Here is a 21,502-nt window from a genome sequence, read left to right as displayed (position 1 = left end):
GAAGTTAAGATAGTGATTAACTTAACTTTGGGGTGGGAGGTTGTGACTGAAAGAGGATAGGAGAGGGGTTTCAGAGTTTGATAGTGTTCTGTTTCTTGATCTGGGTGCTGGTACATAGATGGTTCATTCTGAAAATTCATTGAGCTTGTGTGACTTGTGGTCTTCTCTGTATGTGTATTGTACCCCAATAATAAGTCCTTCAGTTGGAAGGTCTATTTACTTCCCTCTTTACTTGTACTTCAAATGAATCTACACTACAATTTGTTTTAATTAAGTTAACTTAAGAAAAACCTGGGTCAACTGTGTTTTAAATTGGTCATAGAGGCCGGACATGGTGGCTCATTCCTGTAATCCTAGCTCTCTGGGAGGCTGAGGTGGGTGGATTGTTTGAACTCAGGAGCTCAGCCTGAGCAAGAGTGAGACCCCATCTCTACTAAAAATAGAAAAACTAACTGGGCGTTGTGGTGGGTACCTGTAGGCCCAGCTACTTGGGAGGCTGAGGCAGGAGGATTGCTTGAGCCTGAGAGATTGAGGTTGCTGTGAGCTGTGATGATGCCATGGCACTCAACCCAGAGTGACAGAGTGAGACTGTGCATCCAGAAATAAAAATAAAAGTAAAGTGTTCATAGAAAGGGACCTGAAAGAAAGAAGAATAAAATCAGTTGCTCTTTCTGGGTGGTATGATTATATTTTTCTTTTTGCTTGACTATGCTTTTCAAAATTTCTCTTATGCATTTATTACTTTTGTAGTCTAGGAGAAAAATAATCTGTACTGTTAAAGAAAGAAGAAATAAACTGTATAAGCATGGGGTCTTTCACAATAAGGTATGAAAATATATTTAGAAAACACGATTACAGGATAACATTTGTTTCCATGTTTGTATTTTGTTACAGATATGCTAGTCTGTATTTTTGCTGTGCTATTGAGGATCAGGATAATGAACTAATTACCCTGGAAATAATTCATCGTTATGTGGAATTGCTTGACAAGTATTTTGGCAGTGTGAGTAGTATTTTATTTTAGGAAATTATATGCCATAGTACTTTTTAAAAAAATTTTCTCTAGGCTCAGTGCCTGTAGGGTGCCATCCGCATACACCAGAGCTGATAGGTTTGAACCCAGACCGGGCCTGCCAAACAACAGTGACAACTACAACAACAACAACAAAATAGCCAGGCGTTGTGGCGGATGCCTGTAGTCCCAGCTATTTGGAAGGCTGAGACAAGAGAATCACTTAAACCCAAGAGTTTGAGGTTGCTGTGAGCAGTGATTCCATGGCACTATACCAAGGGTGACATAGTGAGACTCTTGTCTCAAAAAAAAAAAAAAACTTTTTTCTAAAAAGTTTATTATTTCATTGTCTTAGCGATTCTAACTGCAGGAGAGGAAAGGAATGACTCTTTCTTGTCAGTGGGCCTAGACAGTTAACTTCTAGACTTGAGGACCCTACCACCCTAACTCATTTAATTATGATACTGAGGATGAGGTTTAAAATAGTGAAGTAGAAAGGAGTCTAAGTGCAACCATTAATATTCTGGAAGAGCTTACTATAGAATTTAGATTTGGTTAGCAGTTAGAATCACATTGCCTAGGAAATATATGTTTAAAGATTAGTTTTTAGGAATAAGGAATTATTAAGTTGCCCACATTGGGAGCATACAGGGCTAGGCCTTATTTAGCTTATAGGCATTATGTTTTCAAGTACTTGAGATATGAAAATTAAGATTACTTAAACCAGTGATGCTTAGTTAGCATGGTTGCCATTTTTAGCAAGAATTAAGATTGATTCACTCAGGTTAAATTTTATTCATTATCTAGTGGTGAATAAACATCTTTTCCTTCCTCCAGTTTTGTTTTTGCTTTTCTTTAACCCCTCATCATTGAAGAGAGCTTTCTTAAGTTTTAACAGTATTTTCTTTTTCTTTTCAGGTGTGTGAACTTGATATCATCTTTAATTTTGAGAAGGCTTATTTTATTTTAGATGAGTTTCTTTTGGGAGGGGAAGTTCAGGAGACATCCAAGAAAAATGTCCTTAAAGCAATTGAGCAGGCCGACCTACTGCAGGAGGTAAGATAAAATTCTTGACTAGGCAATAGCATGTGAAGCCTCAGTCATCACTCTTACAGTTTCACAAATTACTCTGAAGTATGCGTGGCATGTAGTGTCCATCCATGTGCAGTTTATTAACTGGAATATGTGTCTGTCATGTCAACTCAGTTATCTCTGGATGGATGGTTCACTTTGGAGATGGTCTGTTGGCTAGATGCCTCTTTTTTTTTTTTGAGACAGAGTCTCACCATGTCACCCTCAGTAGAGTACCATGGCGTCACAGCTGACAGCAACCTCCAGCTCTTAGGCTTAAGTGATTCTCTTGCCTCAGCATCCCAAGTAGCTGGGACTACAGGTGCCTGCCACAATGCCCGGCTATTTTTTGTTGCGGTTGTCATTGTTGTTTAGCTGGCCCAGGCCGGGTTCGAACACCCAACCTCGGTGCATGTGGCTGGCGCCGTAATCACCGTGCTACAGGCGCCAAACCAGTGTTTGTGTATTTCATGTGTGGCCCAAGACAACTCTTATTCTTCTAATGTGCCCAGAGGGAAAAAAAAGGTTGGACACTCCTGCTTTAGAACTAATTGTGATTTTGCTCCTATAGAAAAACTATCATATTTTTATCATTTACACTATAGCATGAGAAAGAGTTAGTAAATATTAAAACATGCGTTGTGTTTTCTTTAAAGTAGTTAAGTTTGTGTGTGTGCATATACAGTAGACCTTCTGTAAGTTGACCACCTAAGGGACTATAACAAACTGGTCAGCACACAGAGGTGGTCAACATAAGGAACTAAGCCTGCTGTACTGATATGTGCATGTGGTGCACTTCTGGTATATGAAAATTGGGTCAACTTGAAGAGGTGTTCAACGTAGGGAGGAGGTCAACTATGGAGGTTCTACTGTATATAAAAGGTGTTGAATAATTTTGGCCCACTGGTTCATTTTCCAGAGGCATTGAAAGTGTGATTTTGTATTTGCATTTTATTTTGACCCTTTCTTGTTTATTATGTGCTTGTTCATCAGTTTGTTCTTGTCTTTTTTTAATTATTAAAGGAGACTTGAAATCCATTTTTTTTTTTACCATTTCTGTTACAACATAAATGTCAAGTTTTAAGAGACCTAATTAAGAGAAGAAGAGTAGCTTACATTCTGCATTATAACTTAACTCTTGGCCCCTGTGAGGAGGGTAAAACTACTCAGGAATCTCCCTGCATCAGTCACTGGCTGGGTCGATTGTGAGAATTGCTTGAAGTTGAGATGACATCATACATCTAGTATACGTCTATTAAATGTGAGACAGTGCATTGTGTATTTAGTGTTCTTGGCTTTATCAAAAGTTATTCAGGTGCCTGCAAAGGTGAGGTATTTGATTGGCAGCCTTGTTACCACCTGCTATTCAGTAGTGAAATGAACAACAGCCCTTTGCCTTGTACGTATCCTTTACAATGGTGATTTATTAATTGACTAGAAACGTCAGGTTGCAGATTTTTTTTTAATATCTGATGTGGTGACTACAAGCTTGTGTTCTATTGTTGTAAAATTGGTTTTGTAAAGTTAGCATCTCCTTATTTGGCTGTTCACGCATCAAACTTCTTTAAAAAGTAGGTCAAAACCAGGATTGGGTATTGGAAATTTTTCATATTTGTCTGTTCCTTTGATCACTTGTGTGTTTTATTATTATGGATCTACATTCTGTTTTATCAGAACTTGGTATTTACTCCAAGTTTGTCACCATTTTCTGATTGATTACATTTGCTTTAAAACATTTTAAAACTTGTTAAAGTTCACCTTTTAATTTTTTCTTCTTTTTTGAGACAGCGTCTCACTTTGTTACCCTGGCTAGAGTGCCATGGTGTCATAGCTCACAGCAACCTCAAACTCTTGGGTTTAAGTGATTGCCTTGCCTCAGCCTTCCAAGTATCTGGGACTAAAGGCACCCACTATCAGCTTTTAATTTTAATGTTTTTCCTGGAGAGTAATATTTAGGTTCTGATATCTCTGTCACCCAGGCTAGAATACAGCAGCTGGATCATAGCTTACATAACCATGAACTCCTGGGCTCTTGCGATCCTCCCACCACAGCCTTCCATTTAGTTCCACCATCCCTGAATAATATTCTTTTTATTTTTTTGTAAAGAGGAGCTCTAGCTATTGCTCAGGCTGGTAGTCTTGAATTCCTGGCCCCAAGGAAACGTCCCACCTCTAACTTCCAAAAGTCCTATAATTATAAACCTAAGCCACTGCATCTGGCCTCTTGTGTCTCTTTTTAAAATACTATTTTTATGTCTTTAAATGAGGAAAGTAGGAATAGAGAAAAGATACCCCTCCTCACCCTTGTTTTTTTAAAAAATTGACTACTAATAATTACAGTTTCTTGTTTTTAGAAGAGAGCTATGGCCCTCTTTCTCTTCTGTGACTACTTTTACATTGTTTTGTATAGAAACCAAACTGAGGAGTACATTAAGATATTGTCTATTGGCTCGGCGCCTGTGGCTCAAGTGGCTATGGCACCAGCCACATACACCTAAGGTGGCGGGTTCGAATCCAGCCTGGACCCGCCAAACAACAATGATGGCTGCAACCAAAAAAATAGCTGGGCGTTGTGGTGGGCCCCTGTGGTCCCAGCTACTTGGGAGGCAGAGGCAGGAGACAAGCTTGAGCCCAGGAGTTGGAGGTTGCTGTGAGCTATGAGGCCACAGCACTCTACCCAGGGGGACAGCTTGAGGCTCTGTCTCAAAAAAAAAAAGATATTGTCCATTTAGGGGTGTAGGTGAACAGTTTTTCTTACCATTCAGGTCTTGAAGCAGAAGGTGGTAGTCCATTCTGAATTTAGAGTGAGTTTGAATATATTGCAGGTTAAGGCCTTTATGAAGCTAAGCTCAAGTCTGTGTGGGCTTCAGGTTATTCTGTTCCCTTCATTAACATAAATTCAGGGATGGCAGGATATGTGTTCCCTGAAGTAGGTTCATTTTTATGTTGGTGCATAAGATTTACATCTGTAGGAGAGTCTTTGAATATTATGTTCATATGATAGAAGGTGGAATAAGATGAGCAAGAGCACTCAATAAACTGCTACAAAAAGTTTTTGTTCTAGGTACCTTGACAACAAAGATAACTATGCCAGTAACTAATGCTTATTGAGGGCTTGTATATGAGGCCCAGGGCTCAGCAGTTTGCTTTAAGCATCCTGTGCTAATCGTGAGGGCACCCTGTTAAAAGGCTAGAGGTAGTCCTTTTGAACAACTGAGAAAGTAGAAGCCCAGTGAGGGTCCAATCTGAGGCTACCTGGTTAGCAACTGGTAACACCAGGAATCCAAACCCAGATCTGCTAGACTCCAGGGCTGTGTGAAACCACTGCGCTTGGTCTCCCCATTCGTGTATTGTCTTGCTATGTATCTTTTAATTGTTTTGGTTTAGACACCAAATTCTGTGTTCTTAGTCACACAGTGAGAAATTCATAATTCTCCCAGAGATGTTTCTGTGTGGAACAGAGTATATTTCCTAAGACTAATGCCATCTTTGACTTCTTAGGCTGGGAATTTTTTTTTTTTTTTTGAGATAGTCTCACTATGTCACCCTTGGTAGAGTGCCATGGTGTCACAGCTCACAACAGCCTCTAACTCTTGGGTTTAAGGGATTCTTTTGCTCAGCCTCCCAAGTAGCTGGGACTACAGGCGCCTGCCACAGTGCCCAGCTATTTTTTTTCTTTTGTGTTGCAGTTATTGTTGTTTTAGCTGGCCTGGGCCAGGTTTGAACCCACCAGCCTCAGTGTGTGTGGCCAGTGCCTTACCTATTGAGCTACAGGCGCCACCGAGCTGAGAATTTTTAATGTCCAAATTATCAGTAGTTGGAATTTTTTTATTGGCTATATAGATATAAATAAGAACTTTTGATTTATTTCTTGTTGGATTGATCAAAATGCCTGGATGTATTATAGCTTTTTTGGTCTTATAATTTGGGGTATAGCATTCACTTAGTCAATGTCATGAAATGATTTCACTTCCAAAATTATAAATATAGCTGTGAAGATACTTATCTAAATTCAGTCTTAAATTGGTAGTAGAAGTCCTAATTAGGTAACTTTAATTTTTTATGTGTCATGATTTTTCTATTTAGTCTCAGGTCTTTTACTTAAATTGATTATTTCTTGATTATTTCTAAGCACCAAAGATGACTTTGAACTTATAATGAGCTTATATCTGTTGGCTGAAAGGTATATGCAGATCTCAAAATGATTTTGATATTAGTTCTTTCTTTAATTTTTGAAATACACACTTCTATCCTTAAGAATGCTTATCTTCGGCTCGGTGCCTGTGGCTCAAGCGGCTAAGGCACCAGCCACATACACCTAAGGTAGCGGGTTCGAATCCCCAGCCCGGGCCCGCCAAACAACAATGATGGCTGCAACCAAAAAATGACCAGGCGTTGTGGCGGGCGCCTGTAGTCCCAGCTACTCCGGAGGCTGAGGCAGGAGACTCGCTTGAGCCCAGGAGTTGGAGGTTGCTGTAAGCGTGATGCCATGGCACTCTACAAAAAAAAAAAAGAATGCTTATCTTCTTCAGAAAACTTCCTTAAAATTTTTCCTTTACTCAATTTGTATAAACATCACGTAGTTTAGGGCAGTCCTTCCTTTTAAAGGCAAACAGGGAAGAGGGTCAGCGGGTGAAGATTTTCTATTAGCATAGTATAGTCAGTGATAAAATAGCATAAAGGGTATTCAAATAACAATCACTGAAGTATCAGAAGACATTGTATTTATATAATAAAGATATCTTTTTTTTTTAAATGCCAGTCTCGTGCAGTAGTGAGAGAGGGGCAAGAGTAGGATAAGTTCATTCTGTAACTGACAGTGAACAATTAATTGAGATAACTCACTATTTTTGGACCAGTCAAAATAGCTTTTTTAATTTTACTTGATTACTTGGTAAATAAGGGTTCAGTTTTGACTTTTTTAGACTGAACTTTATGTTTATTCCTTTTGGTGTTTAGTTGTATGAATACATAATTAGATTTGAGAATAATGCCCAGAAATTGGTCATTTATCCAAATTTTAATGTTTGATTACTGGAATTTAAAACATTTCTTCTTAACATGCCACTGGCACGAAAGATGATTCTTAAATCAACATGCTGAAATTATTCTATTGATATTCTTTGCAATACTTGGAATTTTTTTTCTACATCTATTTTAAGGTAGACTTTGGTGGGGGTAGGATGGGAGGTGGTAATGCAATTGGTTTTATTTAAAGACACACACACGTATATAATAACAAAGGAAATAATAGCATGGCATTTTTTTTTCTTTAAAGTCAGGCACTTACCAGTTTCTCTCTGCTCCTTAATTTTATAGAGCCAGAATGAAGAATGGGGAGGTTTGTCTGAGGATATCTTATGATAAAGAGCAGTCTAAGGCTTTAGTCCCTTTGACCCCCAACTTATTTATTGGTAACTACTAAATTTACCATTTTTGTGGCATGGATAAAATGAGGTGCTATGCAAAGACAGCTGCACGTGAGATGATTTCAAGTCCTTGCTTGATCCGTGAAGGTCAAATAGGTGAATACCCGGCCGTGGGCTTTAACCCTCAGCGGTAGATGCATGATTGTTGATCAGCGCTTTGAGATGTGTCAGCCTTTCTTTCTTATACTAACAGCATCATTTTGAAATTTGTGGTGGTTTTTTTCCTTTGAGTTTTGTTTGCTGTTGGTATTGTTTCTCACCAAAGTACTCTGTGAAATGCAAAATAAGTGAGGTACCAAAAGCAAGCATCATGCTCATGAATTTGCTTCCTACTTTGGAGATCACTTTATGAATATTTACTGGATTTACACTTGTTTATCTGCCTTGTCTAGAAAGTGGTGCTCTATGGAGAATTAGTGCTGCTAAAATTGATTTTAGTTTGGGGGCTGCATGATTTATCTTTGTGAAAGTAATAATTAATGTCTGTGGGACTGCATAAAAATGGAACGGTAAGAATCTTAGGAGAAAATGTGCTTTCTATTACAAAAAGAAGCTTTTGTAATTTAAAATTATTTTAAGTAAATAAGCACTTTTGAAGTATTTAATAACATGCCTTTTAATATGTTGTTTTAGGTTTTTTGAAACTCAAGTCTTGGTATAATTAAGAATATTGGCGCATACTAGTCAAACTCAAGACTATCTTAAATGATTTTAAAAGAGTTAGATGCTTTCAAATATATACAATGTCATTCATTCAACAAAAAAAGTGTTTTCATATAAATCCTCTTGGAATTAGCTTTAATAAGGCAAACTCCTATAATTCATTTGTATAATTGCCAGTTTACATAAAAATCTTTAAGCTCAAACCTCTTTCTTTTAAATTGAGTTAAAAGTTAACAAAACTGTAGTCTTTTATGATAGTATATTTTAGTTTTGTATCAGTAAATATAATTAGGATCTCCTAGACCAAATTCTAGATAAATGAGATTTGGTTATGTTAATGCTTAAAATGGAAAAATACAGAAGAGCAGATATAGAAAATACAGAAAGCAGAACAAACCTTGCCTTTCGCTTTACATTTAATAAGAAATAGTTTGGCCATTGTCTTTGATTACTGGTTTTCAAGTTATAATCATCTTGCTGTGTGTTTGTGTTTTTGAGCTTTTTTTCCCTTATCTCCTTTTCAGAATTTTGAGGATTTCTCCCCTTTCTGTTTCATTTCTAACTCATTTTGAGTCATCTCTTGGGCCCAGTCATAGTCTGGGCTATTTTTAGTGAGGAAAAGTTAGAATACTTTCAAATAACCAATAACTGTAAACCTGATCTTCAAGAGTTTTTGAGTCAAACCCATAGTAGTAGTAAATACATTTTTATATCATAATGGTGTGCAAACAAAATGAAAAAAATGTTTATTGAATAACACTCTCATTTCTAGTTTTACAATCTCACATTTTCTATTCTCTTCTATTTTTCTTTTTTTAAATGCTGATCCTGACCTACTAAAGTGATTTCAGGAGCCCTAGGGCTAGAACCTGCACAGCGCCCTGCAAAGAGCATATTCTATCGCGTCAGTGTTGTTTCTTAAATTAAAAAGTGCCTCTGAAAAATTTCAGATTTGAGTTCTTTTTCTCCCCCTACTGACATTTCCTTTTGTTTTCTCTGTTGCCTTTATTCAAAATAAAACTTTCCATTACGGATAAATTAGCAAACAATAGGCAAGCACACCAGAATATGGTCTTACCCACTAGCCAGACCCAATGAGATTAACTCTGTGGTTCTCATTGGATGGTGGGGGGGGGGTGGAGGGTACTGGCACTTAATAGGTAAAGACCAGGGATGCTACTGAATATCCTTCAGTGCAGAGGACAGCTCCCCCAGAATAAGGAATTATTTGGCCTCAAGCGTCAGTTGTGCCCAGATTGAGAAACACTGGTTTAATTTAGTACCATGAATAGAGATCCCATTTACATTTATAGACTGCTCTATCTTTTTAATATTACATATAGTCTACAGTATAAACAACTGGCTGAAAATTAATCAAAATGCAAAAGGAAGAGGGAGAAATAACTCTTAAAAATTGTGAAAGAGGGAGAAATGTGCTTAAGAACACATAAATAGCTAGAAAAATCACTACGATTCACCAAAACTACCTTTACTTGGTAACCAGTGACTAAGGTGATAATCTGTGGTTGACTTTAGAACCTATTGCAAAGCTTGTGGGATGTCGCTATGTAATATAATTTTCTCAACAGAAGCCAAATCTTTTAACTTCTATCAGGGTAATGGAGTTTTTATGTGGAAACCGAATTGAGTATACCCTGCAGGCAGGCAGAGCACTTTGAATTTTCTGCCAATTTCCCTGTCCACTTTAGGGATTTGTTAATTTCTTAAAAGAGGAGTAGTTTAATTGAACAGAATTTACATATAGAGAGTTTTGTCGTACAAATAGACATTTTTGTTGTTGTTCTCTTGCACTCTATTAGCCTTAAAGATTTTCCTTAGTGAAGATATTTAGAGTTTGAGAATTTGAAAGTCTGTGATTCCAAGAAATCGCTTATGTTTAGAAAACCCTGATTAAATGTAGGGTGTTTCATGACAAATGCAATGCAGCTACCCTAGAAGACACATAAAATGTTTCTTTACGGTCTAAAGTTATATTTGCTAAGTTAATTGTTCTGCTTTTTTATTTTAAAAGTACAGTTGGGCGGCGCCTGTGGCTCATTGAGTAGGGTGCCAGCCCCATGTACTGAGGGTGGTAGGTTCAAACCTGGCCCTGGCTAAACTGCAACAAAAAAATAGCTGGGCGTTGTGACAGGCACCTGTAGTCCCAGCTACTCGGGAGGCTGAGGCAAGAGGATCTCCTAAGCCCAAGAGCTGGAGGTTGCTGTGAGCTGTGACACCACGGCATTCTACCAAGGGCAACAAAGTGAGACTCTGTCTCAAAAAAAAAAAATACAGTTAACTGACAAAGAAAGTAATTTGTTCTTAAGTAATGGGTTTTGGAGCATAGTTTATAAGATATAGTCAGTATACCCCCCAACATTATTTTTAAGACAAATTTATGACAGTACAATAGAAAAAGGCAGAAGAAGACATGAATAAGTAATTCACAGATGGAAAAACAAACAAATTGTCCTTCTATTAAGGGAATACAAATTAAATTATCAACTAGATTTTTTTTTTTTTTTGCAGTTTTTGGCTGGGGAGGGTTTGAACCTGCCACCTCCTGTATATCGGGCTGGCGCCCTACTCCTTGAGCCATAGGCACCGCCCCCCTCTTGGTTTTTAACACAAGGAATAGGGTTCCAGAGTTGAGTGTAAGGACTGTGTATCCCTTGTTACAGAATTCAACTGGGGACAATAAAAAGGACCATTGTGTTCTAGAACATGAAGGACAAAGACTACTACTGTATAGTGCAAGAAATAAGTGAAGAAGCACGTTTACAAGAAAAACTACAGTAGAGCAATAACTTGAAATTATACTTATTTATGTAATTTACTTTTCACTAAATGTAAATTATTTTCTTTTACCACAGTATGTACTAGTAGCAAGAGAATCTGGAGAAGAGGCATTCAATCTTGGGTATACAATACCATTTACTTAAGCACGTCTCATTTTGATAAGACTTAGGGCCAAAGATAATTGTTAGTTTACCACTGTTTGTTATAATTTCCCAGTTGGCTTTACTATTGTGAGTCATAAGCCCAGTATGGTGAATATCTAGGAAATTTTACAGTAATGGGGTTTTTCTTAGAAGGGTAGGTGGTTTTGAGAACTGGTGTAACTTGACTTCTCTCTACTGTGTGTTAATTGTCATCATACGCTTCCCACTACATCTGGGCCTTTTCGTAGGGGACTGAGAACAAAATTATTCTTAATACAAAAGAAAGTTAAATGCATGTTTTCTAAGGAGAAGGAGCTAATTAATGTAGACAGTGATGACAAGCAGGAATGGAATAAAGAGGAAAGTATATTTGAAGGGAGAATAGGAATGGAATCAAAAACATTGTCGTTGGCCGGGTGCAGTGGCTCAGGCCTGTAATCCCAGGACTTTGGGAGACTAAGGTGGGAGGAATACTTGAGGCCAGCAGTTGGAGGCTACAATGAGCTGCTATTGTGCCACTGCACTCCAGCTGGGCAACACAGCAAGACCTTGTTTCTGGAAAAAAAAGGAAAGGAAAAAAAAAAAAAACGCTGATCTTGGGTAAGAGTCTTTTTTTCCTTTGTTATAATGCAATAATGGGGTAAAGCTGTAGATCTTTTTTTCTTTGCTTTATGAGTTAGATGAGCAAAACTGAGTGGTCATTTTTTGGCTTTGAGAAATGACATTATCTAGAGAAGAAATTTTGAGGACTGGGAAAGAGTGGAAGGGTGTGTAACTGAGAACAGTGTGGAGAGTTGGCAATGGACTTAGTGGAAAGCAAAAAAGGATCGCCCAGGATTAAAGGCCCATTTCAGGTTGGAAATAATACATTTTAATCTTTATTCAAAGAATAGGTCTCCAAAGAATCTGTAGTGACAGCAACATGTGGCTTATATTTGTGTAATAAAATTAAATTAAAAAATGTTTTTTCTTACTATTTTCGTTCGGGCCTTTATTCCTACTTAATTTAAATCACAGACATTTGAGTGTATTAAGAAACTAATAGATTGCTGAGTTTTATATATGACTGTTTTTAACAGGCACTGGGGAAAGAACAAGACAGGAGGCCTAGGCCTTGTGTGCTGTGATAGACTTTACTCTTACTCTCCCTAATTCTTAATATAATTTTCCTGTAACTCACAAAATGTACTGGTGTTAGGAGGGTTCAGAATAGTGGCGTTTATATTGAATCACTATAATATTTTCTTTGTATATGAGAGAAACATAGCTTAATTGTGGATATATCTCTATCAGTTAGCTAAAAATCAACCTTAAATGTTAATAGGTCCTTAAGGCTTTTATTTATAGCAGAACTTCCTCAGACCTTAGCAGTCTTAACTGGGGAATTATTTAAAATATGTTACAGTAACTTAAAAGTGGTAAAAGAATATGTTTGTATTTGTGCATTTTAGGGTTTCTTCTTCAAGTTTTTCCAAGGAAGAAAGGTTTCTCCCTGTGAAGAGTATTCTTCACAATTGATGGATGTTAAATTTCTTATTTAAGTACGGTAACATGAATCACTGCCTATAAAGGATAGTTTGGCTTATCATCATCTCTTTCCTGAGGATAGTAAAAGGTCTGTCAGGTAATGAGTGCTGGAAATGCCTGGGACAGTCACCTTTGAGAACTGTTCTAGAGAATCATTTGTTCTAGTTGATGGTAAGTCTTCTCCGGGGAGGAATGGCTTCATACTCAGCTCTGTTTGGCAAGCCACCTCTCTCTTTTCTTTTAATAAGCAGAAGTTCGTTTTTACATGTTGTGACCTAAAATTCGAGAGAAAACAAAAAGTTTAGAAAGTATAAGGGCCCAAAGAACTGTGTTATTTAGGCATAAAAGGTTATTTAACAGACTTAAGCTTTTCTTGTTCTCTCTTCAGAAAACAGAGAATGTATATCATAGCAAGAGTTTCATTGGGTGTAAGAAAGTGTACTAGAATACGCGCTGGAGTACTGACATGCATCAAAATGTAGTAGGATATGTGAGTTCGATTTGTAATTGTTATTTTGTCAAGTTTGTTGTTTATATTTTAGCATTACTTGAAAAGTCTATAGTTATATTAAATCCCAAAGGAGTCCCAATACCTTCATTAAGCTGATATTTTCATAGGGAATTTTACTTATAATTTGTTTTTTACCTAGAATATTGAAATAGGTTCAGAGGCTCATTGAAAAAGAAAACATATTCGTTAAGTAGTGTGAATCGCTAAGGCTGTTGATGCAGAAGAATTTTCCTATGAAAATGGGAGCTATAAGAAAATGAAGCATTTGGGAGTTTATTATTAATAATATTTTAACTTGCTACTGCATTCCCCTATAATTTATTCTGAGTAAGGAAGAAAAATGTTTAGACATTATTTGAAGATTAAAAACTGACTTTTCTCCTCAGATACTTTTGTATTTAGTGGTTGTATAAGTTTAGGAATCTTACATCTTTTTGAACAGTTTACATGATTTTGTAGCTCAAAATTTCAGTGTTCCAGCTTGAATAAATATTAAAATGAGGATGCTTTAAAAATGCTCGAATAAGCAGTTGTAAACTTTTGGAGTCGCAAGCCTCCTTGTGGGCCATATAATCCCTTTGAGAGTCTCAAGGGTAATGGGCCCTCTCCCCAGGAAAGTTTGTACATAATTTTGCTTCTAATTTCAGAGAATTCTTGCAGCCCCTAGAAGACCATCTGTAGACACCCTAGGGTCACTGTGAAAACCTTACTTCAGGTTACATTTTCTTCCTTGATCGTAGGAGAACATCTTGCTTGATACATTTGTCAGCACAGACATTTAACAAATCTGTTTGGAGAATTCTTTAAAATCTATCTTGAGGCTCTTTAAAAAAGTAATATCCTTAGTCTCAAAGTCACATTCTCTGGGCATTTTTGTTTTTGTAGCTCTAAGTGAACAGTTAAAAGCTTTCATTGCTACTTAAAGTACCAGATGGGAGACTACTTTCCCACTTTTTCTTGGGAAAGATTTTTTTTTCCTGTAGGATCTCTATTTATAAAATAGTGATGAATGTAAATACTGGTGGAAGGGAGTATTCTAACTGGATTTTCAATTAACTTGGTATTGACCAGATAACTTACACTGAAAATCTTGCAGAATATTTGTAGCAAATACAGTGCTTCGGTATTTTGTAGGATTTGTGGAGGACATGTGTCATCATTTGGTTTATCATCATACACAATAAAGTTATAAAGGATGAATCTGAACTCCTAGTCATTGTCTACAAGTTAAATATTCAGTCATAAACCAAAGAATAAAAAGCAAACAAAAATATAAGCTTTAGGTAACTTTAGGTACTGTGAACTAAATATTCTGAAAATCTGATTGTATCTGTGTCAGTTTGTGTACTGTGTGTAAGAATATATGTATTTCTTTTGTAGCCACGTCATGAATATTTTAATGTCCCTGTGTACTAAATGACTACTCATCGAGTATGCAGAATTTCACAGAGGAAATAGAGTGCTGGTATACATATGAAAGAAAATATCCTCAGCTTGGTGACTAATAGAATATTTTAGAGCCAGTACCTTTATGATTGTATTTTTTTTCTGTTCTCGTTCCTAATTCTTTTCTGTTTTATTTTCATTCTGTGTGTGATACTGATATAGCTCCTTCCTCCCCAAAACTGATGTTATCTCATTTAGACAAAATATGACCTATGAGCATTTTGAGTAATGTTTCATTTTAAACACATGCATGTTATTATTAATGAGCTATCTTATTAATCTTATAAGAGGAAGACCTGGCAATTAAAATGTTTACCAAAGAAAATATAGTTGAAGTGCTAGATCTAAATAAGCAGTGCCATAATACATAGTGTGGTTTGGTCTTCAAATATTAGGAGGTGGGGAGATGATTTTGTGTGATTATCATACAATCTACATGAGCTAATGTGTTCTAATGTATCATATAAGGGTATATGTGGAAATAAGAAAGTAAAATGGATCTGTACTATTATATAATATTTAAAGTAAAAACATTCAGTTGTGAAGAAGCTTTGTAGTACCACATTTATTAAATCACATTTGTGGTATACAGTGATATTGAACAATCCCTTTAAGAATTTACAGAAAGCTATGTCTGAAAAGTCTCTTCTGCAATACCTGTTGCTTAATAGTAACTTTTCCAAAGTATTAATACTGAGTTTAATTATATAGTTAAAAAATTCTAATGTTCAATTTCATTTCCTAAATACTTATGTTTTACTAGTTATGCCTTTCTAATATATTAAATCTTCATTTAAATACTTAATGCTTTGTTAACTGTGGCACTATATTTCTGAATATTAAAACTTTTAATATTGATCACTATTGTATATTTTAATAACATATGAAAGGAAAAGTACCAAATAATTTATTGTTTATATCTAGAGAGCGTAAAGCCTAAGTTAAGTAACTTATTAAATAACAGCTTCAGAACGTGATCAAACTGGTTTGCCACTGAAAGAAGACCTATGAAAATATGTTTTGACCAAATTTAGCAGTGGGCAGGTATACAGATAAGTTATTTCCATTCTTACCATTCTTGCTGTAATGCACTACATTTGAAGCACCTGGGTATGCTATCAAATGAGGAATTTACCATTATACATTTGAAGCATTGGGAAACATTGTTCTTTCATTTTCATTTGTTTCCTCCATCCTCTGCCCCACAATATGTTATTCATCCGGTTTTAATGCTACATAAATATGCATTGTCTCATGCCTGTTTGCTTTGGATGCTATGTGCTGAGCTATAACAAAATGTTGCTTCTTTTGTTATCTGTATGCTTGCCTTAAATTATTAGTAGATTCTGAAACAGCTTTCCTTGCATGTCTAAAATAAAAGTATTGCATGTACTTCCTTTGTCTCATGTGAATGACTTTTTTCTTCTCCATCTCTCATAAAATAACATTTTATACTTTCATTTTTCCAGGTCATTTTTTTAGTTGTTATAAAAAACACATAACACAGAATTCACCATCTTAACAAATTTTAAGTGTACAGTTCAGATAGTGTTAAGTATATATGTAATGTTGTGTGACAGATCTCCAGAACTTTTTCATCTTGTAAAACTGAAACTCTATCCTCATTAACCAGCAACTCACCATTTCCTCCTTTCCCCCAGCCACTGGTAGCCACCATTCTACTTTCTGTTTCCATGAATTTGACTACTTTAGATAATAGTTTTTCTGGGCAATTTTGAGCTGTGATTTCAGTGTAAACACGTGAAAGTTACATTTGATATTATAAACAAAAAAAACTAAAAAACTAAAAAGTAAAAAAACTAAAAAAGTAAAAAAAAAACTATTTGTGCAAGTCTCAAAGGAATAAAATGTGTGAACCATTCTTTGAAACTAGGCCCTTTAGAAAGGACACTACTTTAAATAATGCATATTAAATAAGCAACGTTGATTCTCTTCAGAAAATGATATACATTTAAGATTGCAGGCAGTGAGCACATAGGGGACATCTGACCAGCTCTGGGGAGTAGTGGGACATTTTACATGGATAAACTGAAAGTGTCCAGGGGTCCTCAAACTTTTTAAACAGGGAGCCAGTTCACTGTCCCTCAGACCGTTGGAGGGTCAGACTGTGGGCCCTGGGACGAGTCGGCTGCTAAGCAGGACAGGCAGCGGTGGCAAAAACACCCAGTGGGCCAGATAAATGTCCTATGCAGGCTGCATGTGGCCCGTGGGCCATAGTTTGAGGACATGTGGAAACTGTAAAGATACAGGCATCCTTTAATAAATACATTGAAGGTTATGTGAAGTTTTAAAAAACTATTTGACATTAAATGGAAATAATTATTTTAAAATTGTTTTATTTAATACTGATGTGATTCAGAAGCCATTCTCTCAGTGTATTCAATGCTTAAGGCTAAACATTACAAATGACAGGGATTGGTTTATATCACTCTTGGGAGTGTTGCATCATTTCCATTAGACTTTCTTAACTCTCATGTACATATCACTCAGCTTCAACAACCATCAACTTATCGACTTGTTTTTCCAACCACCTCACCTCTAGTTTTGCCTCATTATTTCCAAGAAAGCCCTAGATAGCCTGTCATTTTTTTTATTGAGTCATAAACACATAGATCGTGTATACATTAATGCATTTATGGGTACAATGTGCTGATTTTAAATACAATTTGGAATGCTTACATCAAACTAGTTAATATAGCCTTCACCTCATTTACTTAATATTGTGTTAAGACATTTATACTCTATACGTAATAGAATTGATATGTTTTTAATACTTCAGTATTGCCAGATGTGGTGGCTCACGCCTATAATCCCAGCACTCTGGGAGGCCGAGGAGGGTGGATTGCCCTGAGCTTACAGGTTCAAGACCAGCCTGAGCCAGAGCAAGACCTCATCTCTAAAAATAGCTGGGCATTGTGGCAGACTCCTGTAGTCCCAGCTACATGGGAGGCTGAGGCAAGAGAATTGTTTGAACCCACAAGTTTGAGGTTGCTGTGAGCCATGACGCCATAGCACTCTACTGAGAGCAACAAAGTGAGACTCTGTCTCCAAAAAGAAAAAAAAAAAAAAACTTAAGTGTGTATCCCTACTAGATAAGTACTATGCCCAACACAATTAACAATGATCAATTCCTTATTTATGTCTTGTGCCTTGCTCACTTTCCCCTAATTATTTCAAAAAAATGCCTTTTTATATTTGGTGTGTTAGAATCAGTTTCCTAACAAGGCTCACCTTGTATCTGTTTGATGTGTCTCTTAAGTCTTTCTTAATCTTTAACAAGTCATCTGCTTTTTTTTTCTCCTTGCCAATTTTTTTTAAACCAGGTTTTATGTTGTAGAATATCCTACATTATGTATTAGACTAGTTGTATTTTTATGGCGATGTTTAGCTTACTCTTTTATCCTCTATCTATATATAGCTTAATGAAAACTAATTAACCTAACCTAACTGTAACCTAATTAGACTGAGGTCCAATTTGAGGGAGCAAGAGTACTTCATAGGCTAGACTGTCTTTTAAAAAAACATCTTTTTGCACTGAAGCTGATTTTTGCCTATTTTCATTACTACACAGACATACTAAAAGGTCATCATGTGTACTGTAGAGTTGGCTTATAATACTTTAATTTAGTACTAAATGCTAAATACTTTCATTTAGATTTCACTTGTGTAACTGTATCACCTAACATTTTTTGAGCACTCTATAAATCGGGCAGAGTCTTAACTCACTAAATCTGAACATACTAAGGTAAGTACTCTCATCCTTGTTTGTCAAATCAGGAAACATCACAGAGTTAAGTAATTTATTTAAGATTATACTATGAAGTGCTTTACATACAATTAAGTCTGATGTTCTAAGGATTTATGGTTTAATATGATTTTTCTTCTTGTTTTGTGCTGTACCACAATTAGGATGCAAAAGTAAGTTAATTACTGGATACCAAAAATGTACATTGTTTCCCCACATTAAAATAGAGTGTTTCCATTTAATTCCAAAATTGTTGCTCGTAATAGCTGAGAGTTGACCTTTTTTATTTTGTGATGTGCAATATCAGCCAGTTTGGAAAATTTTAAAAGAATTTTTTCTAGGTATGCCTGCTTTCTTTGTTTTGCCCTCCTTTGACACTTCAAAAACAAGTATTGGTTGCTAGATAGGACAAAAATGCCTTTGTCACAGAGAATGCTCTCTCTATGTGGCCTCTACTGGTGCCTCTGGTTGCCTTGGGGAGGTCTGGGAATGTGGTTGTTTCTGAAGGCTTACCAGGGGTAGGCAGTTAAGTAAAAATTCCAAGAAGACGTTTCTATAAATGCATGTGACCAGAAAAAAAGAGCATGGAAAACATTAGGTGAAGAACTGTGGGAACTTGGGTACTGAGGGGGAGGGTCCTACTTTTTATCTAGAAGAGGTTCTGAATTTTACCCCTAAGATAACTTATCTTTCCTGTATATAATTAAGTAGCAGTGATTTCATAAACTGCCAGTGGTATTGCATTGGGCTTGACTGCTTTTTGTGTTACAGCAAAGGCATCCAGGACATTGGTAGGTAATCAGTATGTGTTTAATAAATGCTGAAAACATTCTTCTGTGGTCTCCAATGTTTTGGGCACAAAACCCTAAATAACCACTAGCTGTCACTAGGAGAATGAACCTATGCACTAAATTGCTTTCTTTACTCTCTAAAACGAGCATGTCCTTCCGTGTCAATTTTTCACATTCTCAAGACTCCCTGGATCTGCTTACCAGAGTCTCACATTTTCCCTCCACAGGAAGCTGAAACCCCACGTAGTGTTCTTGAAGAAATTGGACTGACATAACTCTCCTTCTTGTTGATGACTTCTTGTGGCATTTCACACACTGTAGATGGTCACTGCCTTCATGTCCATGTTAGCTAATGGTGTAAGATGATGTCTTGTCAGTATTACTGTTTTGCTAAGCCGCTTCATTCAGGCCTACACAATTTTTTTTTTAAAGGGAACTTTGGTTAATCAAGTGATGAATTAAGGGACTTAAAAACTAATTAGAATGGTGCAGAAAGCTACCTTCTTTGGATGTTCTAAAGTTTATAGGTCAGTTTCTCTTAATCATAAAATTATGTGCGTATATGAAAATGATACATCTATATATATGTAAAATCAAGCAATCGGGCAATACGCATTTATTAATTACTGCAATTGACAAGGAAACTGTTATAAGGTGAAACCTGGTTTCATGAAACCAAAGACTAGTGCAGACTTTCAGTATGTGTAAGACTAAAGGGAATTGACATGTCACATATCAAATGAATGGAAAGTTAACTCTATTGAAACTTTAAAAAGAAACCCAAATTTATACCAAAGACTCCTATTGGAAACTACATAACTTAAAGGGAATGCAGATTATTTTAACTAACTAAATTGGAATGATGTATTTTACACTAAAAATGTTTTCTTAGGGATTCTGAACCTGGGATGAGGTACAGAGATTGTTTCATAATGAGCACATAATTTTTAGGACCAAGGGACATTTGACTCCTGAAATGAATTTTTTGTGGTCATGATCATTTACTTAGATTGTTTTTGATGCCCCCCCAAATGAAGTGGGAATATTAATTTACCAGGAATTCTTCATAACAGCATCTTACAGAAAATGTCATGTTCTCTTCACAGTATTGCCTGTAAAGTTGTTTAAAGCACGAATGCTCCTAGGGTGCTTATTAAAGCCAAATTTATTTTGCTTCCCTATTGCTTCCCTCTACTTAGAATTGCTGCAAAGTACAGCAGCTTCCTCTATTTCCATGGCACTGCCTAGTTAACAGAAGTCTTATCAAAATATAAAACACCTTTCATATAAAAAAGTGAGAGTTGAATGAGGTAAAATGGCATTAGTTGGCCCTATATTTTTTAAAGCTATACAAGTGTTCAGCATCACCTTTTCTAAGTCCTTACAAGGTACATATCTAAACGTGTCTTCATCGTTTATACTTTCACTTGTACATGCTGGGCTGGATTAAGCTTTTTGTGATTGTGACCAATATTCAGGCCACATAAGCACTGTCTTATCACATCACCGATTAGTTGTAATAAACGTTCACCATACAAACACTGGAGTGTGTTTTTATCTCTCTTTCAAAGTTTGTCAAACTATGGAAAGCTGCTGAAGGAAAGATTTTTAATTTTTTTTCAGTAAAATGTTAAAAGTTCCCCTGCATTTGAATGTGGTGGTTGTTATAAGCACACACAAGATAAATGGTGGAAGAATCTAAGAAGTTTTCATGTACTTCAAGTTCATTTAAAGATAACCTGGATTCCATGCTATTGAGAGCTTATCTACACATTTATTTTCACTCAATAAATGCCGCTTTTAAAACCTTGATGCAATTGACTTTTCTACTCTTTCTGAATGAACTACTCAGATTACTCTTAAGTAATCACAAGTTATTGCAAATTAGCTGGACTCCTCTCCCCCTGACCCCCCATGAACTAAAGGTGCTAGTACATGCAACAGAAACGGACTAGTATTTACAGACTACTGCCCCAGTGTAGAACAAATAAACACTTTGGTTACCATGTTAAGGGACCTCCTATGGGAAATATTACATTCTAAAACTGGGATAGTTAAGAATGTGGAAAGGACTACCATCAAGTTGCTGGTCTACTAAAAAAAAAGAAGACATAATTTATAGGTTTAAAGAGCCTTGGATGTGTAGCTATTCACTGAAAACAGGCCAGTGGGCTTCTAACAGCAATGTAGAATTGGGATTTTTGAATCATAAATCACAATCAGGTAATATGTATAAAAACACATGGATAAATTTAAGTTCAGAATGGTTATTTATCATGATAATGAACCAGTCAGTGGTTCAAAATTTCCTGCCCTCTCTACCACTGCCTATCAACATTTGAGA

General features: G+C 36.2%; 1 protein-coding gene across 2 annotated transcripts in view; it reads left to right on the top strand.

The window, feature by feature from the left end:
* AP1S2 (adaptor related protein complex 1 sigma 2 subunit) overlaps nt 1-20,970 on the top strand; it is a 30,552-nt gene extending 9,582 nt beyond the window's left edge. Inside the window, exons 3-5 of one of the 2 annotated variants that reach the window (XM_012806423.2) lie at nt 895-1,003; nt 1,931-2,068; nt 19,386-20,970. In XM_012806423.2, the coding sequence (XP_012661877.1) occupies nt 895-1,003; nt 1,931-2,068; nt 19,386-19,433 (295 nt within the window). In that variant the 3' untranslated portion in view covers nt 19,434-20,970. Of the gene's footprint in view, nt 1-894; nt 1,004-1,930; nt 2,069-14,535; nt 14,887-19,385 lie in introns of those variants that run through there. The other variant, XM_012806425.2, reaches the window with a different exon arrangement.
* The last annotated feature ends 532 nt before the right edge of the window (nt 20,971-21,502 follow it).

The sequence above is a fragment of the Otolemur garnettii genome, unplaced genomic scaffold, assembly GCF_000181295.1.
Source record: "Otolemur garnettii isolate 467f Iridium unplaced genomic scaffold, OtoGar3 scaffold00051, whole genome shotgun sequence".
In the NCBI taxonomy this organism is placed as follows: domain Eukaryota; kingdom Metazoa; phylum Chordata; class Mammalia; order Primates; family Galagidae; genus Otolemur; species Otolemur garnettii.
The sequence above is the reverse complement of the archived record's forward strand: the minus strand, read 5'-3'. Positions and strand labels throughout refer to the sequence as shown.